This window comes from Labrus mixtus, chromosome 19 (genome assembly GCF_963584025.1).
Source record: "Labrus mixtus chromosome 19, fLabMix1.1, whole genome shotgun sequence".
Lineage (NCBI taxonomy): Eukaryota > Metazoa > Chordata > Actinopteri > Labriformes > Labridae > Labrus > Labrus mixtus.
The window spans coordinates 5,364,883-5,375,000 of NC_083630.1; the positions used below are offsets into that span (position 1 = coordinate 5,364,883).

Here is a 10,118-nt window from a genome sequence, read left to right on the forward strand (position 1 = left end):
GGCTCTATCCTTCCCTTCCTCTCCTCATTTCCCTGCTCTGTGTGCCACCCTCCCTTTATTCCACCCATCTGTGCTCCATTTCATTCCCTCCAATCCCTCCCTTACATCCCCATCTGCCCTCTCACTCCCTTGCTCCCCTCTCTCTCTTAGAATGTTTATCTGCGCTCCAGTCATCCCGGCAGCAGAGAGGAGAGACAGAGAGCTCGCTCTCCCCTGAGCTGGTGACCCTTGTGAGGGGGACAAACTGCCCACTGCTGCTTGCCTACACAACTGGAAAATTAAAGACTTGTGGGGGCGAGAAGGTTCAGCGTGTCTGTATGTGTGTGCATGTTTGTGTGTGATAGAGTGAAAGAGGTGTTCATAGATCAGCCTGTGTGCGGAAGACAGAGGTACAGGTGGATCGGTGTGAGATCAGTATGTGAGTGTATTAAAACTGTGTGTGTGTGTGTGTATGTGTGTGTGTGAGAGATCAGGTTAAACAGTCTTGTTTTGAGAGGAAACATGCTGCAGATGGTTTTGGGTGTCCAGCTGTTACTCCTTCTAATGATTTAATGAATCACAGCATCCATCCAACTCACATGTCCTCCTCTCTTTGTCTCCTTCTCTCTCTCTTTTCCATATTAGCCTGTTGGCACAAAGACTATTACACCACTTAGCCAACTGAGTAAAAAGCAAATAAATAATCTCCTTTTAGCATTTAACGGTTATGCAAACCATAAACTACTATGTTGTTTTCTATCATTGCACAAACTACAAAGTTGTTGTTGTTGGCCTGCATTCAGCATCGCTCAGATTTATAGACTAAGTCAAGTAGATGACAAAGCTTTTATTTGTTGATACCCAGGAGGACCTCATACGTCTGCGCTCAGTAAATCGAAAACTGAGTTCACACAAACACGCAGTATGACACATCAGCAATATACACACAATAACACACAGACACACAAACAACTGAGTAATTACAAGAGAATGTCGCATGGTGCAGCAACATTGGAAAATGAAATCATCATGAATATTCATGAGTTTGTTTTTTTCTCCCTGTGTGAGACACTAAGATGAAAAAAACACTCAACGGAGATGTGACATCGGAACAAAATAACACACTCTGACACAGTCACACAACACACACACAGACGTTAGACACTGACATGGATATAAACAGCCTGATGTGAACATCAAGTTTAGGACTAACAGAACAAGGCACATGCAGAAACACAATCACATGACAACAGAGAGGTGCACACAGGGCTGCAAAGGAATCTTCCACACGTTAAAAAAAATGATACAACCTCTGTTAGTTATACTTTTTAAAAAAAATTTAAAGATTTTTTTTGGCTTGTAAACCTCACTATCTTCTCTAAGTTTTTCTCTAACTTTCTACGGTTTGGTTTAAAAACCCCTCGAGGTCAAGATGGATAATTAACTCCCCCCTGTGTTGCTTCATTAGCACCACTGGGTGATGTTTCCTGTTTTTTTCCCCTAATTTCCCCAAACGTATCTCCCCATGCCTCAATATCCCGCTGTAATCCGAGAGCAGCGCTATAAAACCGCCTCCAGTGATCACTGCATGCAAACACACAGACACAGATAAACCATGCACTAGCAAAAGCCTTCACTCTTCTATATGCATGAAACACTAATGATGCTGGAAATACTTAACTGTGAAGAATAGACAGAGAGTCTCAGGGACAGAGGGTAAAAAGAAGTGGGTACATCAGTTTGGGTGCAGAAATGCTTTTTGTGTGATCAATCACTGAAACTGCCCTGATGACCAGTTTGCTTTCATGCGCTGCTGCTTGTAGTGCATCCACTGTCCCCTAAACCCTTGGGATGGACCAACGAGGAGGTGAAGATTGCCTACAAAGCATCAGACGAGAAGACGACATCATAATTACTCCTCAAGCGAGCTGTTTTTAATTTTTCCATTTGCCTTCTTTCTGCCAGGCTGCAGCTGAATAGATTATTGTTGATATGTACTGTATGTGCTTTTTTGGCTGTACTAGTGCGTGTGTGTGTGTTTTTGTATGTATGTGTGTGTGCACATGAGACGGATCAAGTACAGCTCAGAAAATCCCATTTGCTGTTTTATTTCAAGACTTTCTGGGACATTAGTACCGACATATTTTTCACTGTCAAAGTGAGCTGCAGCAAACGAACTAATCTGCTCCGTCCTCGCTCTCCTCTCCTTCTTTTACTTGTTTTCCTTCCTCTCTGTCACTTCACATCAATCTCTGTCTCACACGTTGCCTTCTCTCTGCTTGGTCCCTCTTCTCGTTGCTTCTCTACAGCAATATGCAAAACTTCCCTTCTCGTTTCCATCCTTCGCTTCTCTTTCCCCCACGTCTTTAACTCACACTATAGAAGTCTGGATTGATGAGCTTTTGTTGGAGTTAGACAGAGATTTCATTGTGCTTAATGTTGTGATTTCAAGCTCTAGACTTGCAAAAACAAGAAAAAGCTGTTACTTGATTAGCTTTGTACTTTCTTATTTACTCAACAGCAACAACAAATCATATCCCCCCAACACAGAGAAACAAACGACTACAATCGGAGACATGTCTTACTCGTTAAAAGATTAAAGCCAATGACATGTGCTTGCTTTGTTCTCAGTTATAAAATCAAGAGACAGCTGTACACACAGACACACTAAGAAACCCACACATCAGCAACAAGTTACAACACTGCAGATTACAATCCACATAAAATGAGCTCTGCTTCCATGTGAATGGTGCACAGATTAAATACATTTGAATGGTGTTTCGATTCAGGCCTAATCAGTTTGTCCCCACTGCGATGCAATATGACAACAATACAAAGGAGCCTAACAACAAATGAGGTGAAGTCAAATCAACACAACTTATCAACTGAGAGATAGAAAAGTTGAGACTGCATAAACAAATTGATCAGCTCTGTGCGAATCTAACTCTGTGATTCTGTAAAATAGACTACTGCAGGGCATATTTGAGGTTTTACTATGAGGGATCATGTGTTGCTGTACAAATTAGATGGATTTATTTGCACTGCACTCCTGAAGGCTAACCTTCACACATTTGTGTTTCTGATTATGAAGCAAAACTATAAACATGTTCGGCCACATCATTCTCACCCTGAACTAATGAGATCTCATCTCCTACAGCTCGGTCTCATCTTAAAGGTCAGGCCTGTGTGTGTGTGTGCACTGACTCTACACACTCTGGGGAGACACTCATGACTCTTTGTGTATTTTGTTCACTGACTAGATAACAGCACCAACAACCCGATATTCCCAAAACTCAGAGTACTCCTTTGAGCAGCAAACTGCATCCCCCTGAGCCAGTAAAACGAGAATTTCCCAAAGGAGATCAAAAAGCCCTCGGCTTCATTTTACCATCGCTCATCAGAAATCACGACTGCTTGAATGCTAACCATGTGGAGCTTTTTCTCTGAGGAGTGTTCTTGTTAATGTTGCTGACAACAAACTCCAGCCAGATATGTCAGGAGCATGGACAGACACAGCGGAACATACACCTTCAATAATAATGTGGAATGCACACAGAGAGCTGCAATCACACGCATACACACTTTTCCAGATGTTTCAATATTGAATGGATATCAATATTGGACACACACACACACACACACACACACACACACACACACACACACACACACACACACACACACACACACACACACACACACACACACCATCATCATCATCACCACCTAGACACACACATTGGTTTAATTTATGCTGGATCTGCAGTTCTGACATGAGACAAGAAATATTATAGATTTGAGTTTGATTTGTTGGAAGCACCCAGTGCATTAATGTGTTTATGTGCAGGTGTGTTTGTCTTGTCATTGTGTGTGTGTGTGTGTGTGTGTGTGTGTGTGCGCGTGTAGTTTCTCTGTGTTTGTTGTGCCTAAGGCCAACCCTACAGCACCGAGCATTCCAGTGCAGATGATATAAGAAAAAAAGAAGAATGAGAATGAGTGCGAGATGGAGAAGAAAATTGATAACGGAGAGAAGAAAATTGAAAATCTGCAGAGAGAAAACAGAAAACTGTAGACATATAAAAAAAAGTGCTTTGTGTAGATGTTTGTGTAACTGTATTATTGCTGGTTTTCTATCAGAGACATAATGGAAAGCATACAAACCATTAACATTTGTGTCCTCATATTCTGGGAATTCCCTCTCTCCTTACATTCACTGCTTTGTGCTGTTTATACTCACAAACTGAACTAAACAAAGTGAACAAATGTGTCATCCCTCCTATAACTCAGCTGACCTGCCTTCACTCCAGTCACTGGGGATCATTAACAAGTTTTATGTCTCATTCAGAAATGTACTGCAACATAATAGCAGTCATAAAAATACATTACCAAATCGCTAACAATACTATAAGCTGAGTGATCACTTTGTGTGTACACATAATGGACTCCCGGGTTGTCTCTTTATTTTGACTGATTGGCTCATTTCATCTGAAAAGAGCAAAAGGCAGGAAACGATCGTGTACATGCTCTGAAACAAAAGTCTGTAATCAGATGTGTGATGTTCAGCACAGAACATTTTTACATTTTCTAATGTAATTTAATTTTTCAGCTCTTATATGTTCAAGGATAATATGGTCAAATGGAATCGGGATGAGTTAATTAAGAACATAAGGGGGGGAATGAAATTGGAAAAGGTAGAAAAAGGTGATCATGTGGTTGGGAAGTATTGGAGGAATTCACAGGAAATATGTCAATCAGTGGAAAACAATCCTATAGCATCTAATTTGAACAATAAACCACACTACATACTCAGGACATTAGAGTTTGTACTCTTCAATCATTTGGACACATAGCACAAGTGGAGCAGCTTTTACAAGGTTCTAAGACTGCAGGTAGACTAATTTTAAAGAGAACTTCAAACTAAGACTTCTTCGCTCTTCATAGTTTTTGATGGATAAAAAAAGAAGGGTTTTGTAATTCATTTTGGTTTTGTCAACAAACATATTTGTATTTAAAGTGAAACTTTTTTGGGGGGCTTAGAAGACTTCCATGACAGCTCGGTTCTGCTTGTGTTACAACAGATTTTCAGCAACACTGACAACACTGTGCAGACTGCAGAGACTATTTCACATGCTGATGGTACACTGCAGCCAGTGGCCAGCGGGCATGGACAGCTCACTCACTGTGTCGAAGCCAATAAGAACACACTCACAAATGCACACACAAACACAAACACAAACACACACACACAGAGACGGACACACACAAAAGTGAGGGAGAGTGAGACATCTAGCTTTGAAAACTATACCGGTACAAAAGCTTCACTGGCAGCTGATGCTGCTTTTTTATTTTTTAAATGTATACACTCACACACCCTCTATCTACACACAAACACACTCACACACCCTCTATCTACACACAAACACACACACACCCTCTATTTACACACACAGACACAAAACAGATATGAAGTTACACCCTTGGGACACTCATAACTTTGTGTGGCTTAGAGGCTGTGGGCACAATAAAAAAAATTTGAGGAAATAAAAACATAACAGGAAATAGAGTTAAAAAAGACACCTGATTACTCTAACTTAATGAACTGTGAAGTGTTAAACTCTTGTCCTGTGTGTCTGTGAGATGTAAGTGTTGCACTCAGATAGAAGTGGTGCAGCGATAAGACTCATGACTCTGCAACACAATATATGACATCATTATCCTGAGCAATGATGCATTACCGTAGCAACAGCACCCAGAGGTTATGATGGGATGTAAGAGATACAGGCTCCTCTGTGGTGGATCATGGTGTCGTTTATTGGTAAAGGGTCGCTCGCAAAATACCACACAAAAAATCCCTACACACGTCTGTTGTTTCCCTTTGGCAAAGACTCTCCCACAACAACAAATGTCTTCTTCAGCAGCCAAACTTTAGTGAAAGCTTTAGAGGAGTCCAGGATCATTCCATCGTTCATTTGCAAACTTTACACTTGAGACTCAAACACCCTGAATCAACCGAGTGAACACCCTCTGCTCCCCCTGTACCCACCTCAAAGGAAGGCTCTCTTCAGTACATAAAGAGGGGACCGATAGAGGATCATTTAGCACTAATCGGCATCTTGTCTACAAGGAAAGCAAAAGGAAGCAGAATCTGAGGGGAGATGAGGAGAGAGACTGAGTTCTTGCCTGAGGAGCCCGGTGATAGTTCTCCTCTTCTCTTATCTTGCGCTATATATTAGCTCTTGTTCTCTCTCGGCCCCTGCCTTGATTCTGGCCTCGAGTGCATTCACAAATTAATGACACTGTAAGCAGAAGATTAATCGGGTAATGAAAGACATGGCACAACCCAGCAGGGTGTGCGCACAATAGGCTAATAAAAAGGGAGAGTACAGGAACTTTAAAGTGGTATCAAATTCAATAAAGACATACTTAATTATTTTGAAGCCCATGAAAGGTTCCTGAGTCAACACATTTGTCCTTGTCTGCAGCAAAAGTAACCAAAAATATTAAAGGACAAAGATGGAACAGTCATTGTGCATTGTCATAACTTTCAGTAAAGGATTCAAGGATTTCAATAAAATATGAATGTGGACAGGTTTTTATAGGTTCAGCTGCATTTCAGAGCAGAGATGATTGTTGCTACTTTTGGAGAAACAAACAAAAGCTGAAAAGTCAAAGCAAGATAAAGAGAGAAAGATAATAATCTTGCGGCAACAAGCAGTAAACCAACGCTGTTGAATCAAGTCGTTAGTGTCCTACTTTTTTGTAAAACAGTTAAAAATGTGTGTGTGTGTGTGTGTGTGTGTGTGTGTGTGTGTGTGTGTGTGTACAGTTATACACAGTGGTTGGCTTGCTGTGACTTGTGCAGCATTAATTAAACCAGAAATGCCCGAGGACTCAACAGTCAGGGCGCCATGCATACACACAGCCTCATTATCCTGAAACCTCATCCTCATCTCTCTGACCACACTTGTTTCTGTCCTCTTGTGTCCGTCACTCTCTCTCTCTCCTTCTTCACACCAGACTTCTTTCTAACCTGTGTTTATGTTGCTAGTTCTGGATGTTGCTGGTCTTTATGTGTAACTTTCTTATAGATAAGGTTACTTGTTTCAGTTGCTCGATGAGGACTTTTTAAATTGTTGTTACTTTATTGCAAATTTTCTAATTTGACATCAAGCCATACCTCAGGTAAAAAGAAAAAATGTCACATTAAAGAAACCAAAAGACGGACGAAAATGGCTTTGTCTTTTACATATTTGGTGATATAAACCTTTCATGGTAACCTTCCTCTGATGATGTACAGCACTCACAAGCTCCAGCCTAGGTGTCATCAAAAGCTGAATAATAGTCAGAGACATTCATGCCAAGCTTTGTGCAATTGGTTGTGTACAAGTCTGTTCGGCTGAAAGGAAGGACGCTTAATCGTTAGTGAAGGGTGCTAATCCTCCTCTAAAAGCTCTGATTACAGCACTAATGGAACTCGTCTTCAGCTGTGTAAGAAAGGAGACGGGGCAGGGTAAAAAAGAGGTTTTGAAAAAAAAAAGGAAGGGAGAAAGTAATGTGAGGGGAAAATGGCAGTGAAGAATGTTAGTGAGGCACAATGGAGACTTGAAAAGGTGAATGGATGAGGGAGAGAACATGAGATGAGGAGGGGAGGTAAGTGTGAAGTAAGAGGGGAGAAAAGATGGACAGAAATAGGAATGAGGACAGGAAGCAGTGGGAGGCAGAGGAGATGAGATTTAAGATTTGCAGGGGTTATATGCATCTCTTTGACTTGTGTCTTTGTGTGAGTGCTGCTGCATTTATCTGCAACAAACTCCCGTATTATTTCATCTACCCAAGAGCCAATGCAGGACAGACACAGGTGTGTGTATGTGTGTGTGTGTGTATGTGTGTGTGTGTGTGTGTGTGTGTGTGCAGAATGTGTTTGAGTGAAAGAGAGGCGATGCAATAATCCAAAAGGACAGAACTTGTGGATGAGGTGAGAATGGGGTCAGACGACGAGAATAATTACTGCCCCTGTTCCAAATCAGCGGTGTCACTGGTGGCAGAATATAATTCCCATTTAACGCTCCGTTTAGCTCCAAAATGCCGGCTCAGTGCAGTAAATGTGATCTGGATGGCAAAAAAATAGTGGACGTGAAATAGTAGCAGCTGTGTATGTTGTGTGTGTCTGTGTGTTTGTGTGTGTGTGTTTTGCTCAGAGAAAAATGCTGTTGAGGGTAAAATTTGATGAAAGCTGACAGCTAATTTATGAAGCATATTTTAGGGTTAATGATTTTCCTAATCCTACATTCATTCAGTCTACACTAGTAATTGGATTTTCCTAACTTTCAAAGTAGTGAATTGGAAGTAAACTAGTTGATGGATGGGTGACCAACAATGTGTGTGTCAATTTGTGTGTGTGTTGTGAGTAAATAAAATAGCTTATTAATCAAGTGTGTGTTAGTATGGACACACTATGGGCCCTATTGTACTCTCGTTGCAAAGCATCTTGGCTCTCAGCGCAGGTGTGAGACTTTCTTTAACCTGACACAGTTTTCATGTGTAAAACACAAATGAGCTCGCGTCCCAAATGCCTGTTAGACACAAAGGTAAGCACAGCAAAGCCCCTGCAGCTCACTCAATACTTTTTTGAATGTCCTAAAACATTTCAATTGAGTTTTGATGAAACAGAGGGCTGACAGAAGCGCCCTCGCTTTATACACGGCTCAGAGCCTTCCTCATTACTCTCGTCTGCTGCACACACTCCTCTGAACCCACTCAACTACAACATTAACCAAACTTACCTGATAATGGACAAGCCAGCCGAACTAATGCAAACCACACTGACAAAGAAAACCTACTTGGCTTCACTTAAAATAACACAACATCCAAAAAGACAGAATCCATCAAATCTAATGCAAATGAATGCAATCCAAGTTCATCTACGGAAGGAATGAGCCAACAAGAACAGGAGTCTACGTAAAAATGCAGAATCTGGATTTTGATTTTGATAGTGGGAGGGCATTGGAGTTTAATCAGCTTCTCTAGCGTTCTTTCACCAACATTGCTTTATGAAGTAAAACAGTCCCTGTTGGAGAAAAAAGAGGTGGAATGCAATCCTGAAACCCATCGGCACACATCTAACAATGATGTAGCTTTAATTAATCTAAAAAAACAGATATATGCATACACATGTAGCTAATAATTATGCAGACATTTAGGGTTATTTAAGTCCACTCTGTAGTATCCCCCACAGAGGGAGAATGGAAGAGTGTGATTAATTTCTCATCAAATCCTGATGGTGTGACAGAAAGAACATCCTGCCTGTCTCGATGTGCTTGTTTTAAAGTCTGCGGTGAATAAAGATGCCATCCTCAGCTCTCACCTGGAGTGTTGAGCAGTCTGGACATGCGACAGCTGTAGGCGATTTGCTGCTCACAGCTTTCTGCACTGGTGGTGATGGCTGTCATCTGGAAACAAGCACACAGATATGTTTGTCATTCTGGATGATTAAGCCAAACGGGTCAATTTCATGTTACAATAAATTCTTAAGCAGCAATATGAGGCAAGGTGCTCTCTAATGTTGTTTTTATTTAACTTTCTGTCATTCAGCAGTGTTGAAAATTGAGCATGTGATGCAGGAAGTTGTGTTACACACAATTATGAACCGCTGGTTAATTTGTTTGTTAATTATGAAGTTGAGAAGTCCAACCAGAAGAACATTACAGTTACCTGTTACCAATACATTTGCACACAAATATGTTAAATTATTACTTGTAAATCTTTAACAGATTTTCAGCTGTTTCACTGAAAAACTAGTTTAAAATATATTTTGTGAATTTTATTTTGTCTGCACGCTTGAGAAAGTACACACTAAGGTAAGAGTGGTTATAGGTAGGTTTGCTTATATAGCCTGTTAAGACTTATTGTAGTACAAGGCTTGGGATTACGACGGAGGATTAGGGCCACGTTTTATTTATGTTTTTAAATTTTGAGATTAAAGACGTAAATTAATGAGAATAAAGTTGTAAATTTACGAGATTAAACTCGTTAATTTACGAGAATAATCTCGTAAATTAACGAGTTTAGACCAGCCTGCGCAAAATGATGAAAGTAGAACTCTAGTAGACTTTATTCTCGTAAATTTACAACTTTAATCT

The 10,118-nt window shown here is 40.6% G+C and overlaps 1 protein-coding gene across 2 annotated transcripts in view; it reads right to left on the reverse strand.

Moving 5' to 3' along the window:
• The window catches only part of LOC132993984 (contactin-associated protein-like 2), a 211,208-nt gene that overhangs the window by 46,592 nt on the left and 154,498 nt on the right, over positions 1–10,118 (reverse strand). For both annotated transcript variants that reach the window (XM_061064024.1, XM_061064023.1), the window contains exon 15: positions 9,344–9,428. In XM_061064024.1, coding sequence (XP_060920007.1) covers positions 9,344–9,428 — 85 coding nt within the window. The remainder of the gene's footprint in view (positions 1–9,343; positions 9,429–10,118) is intronic.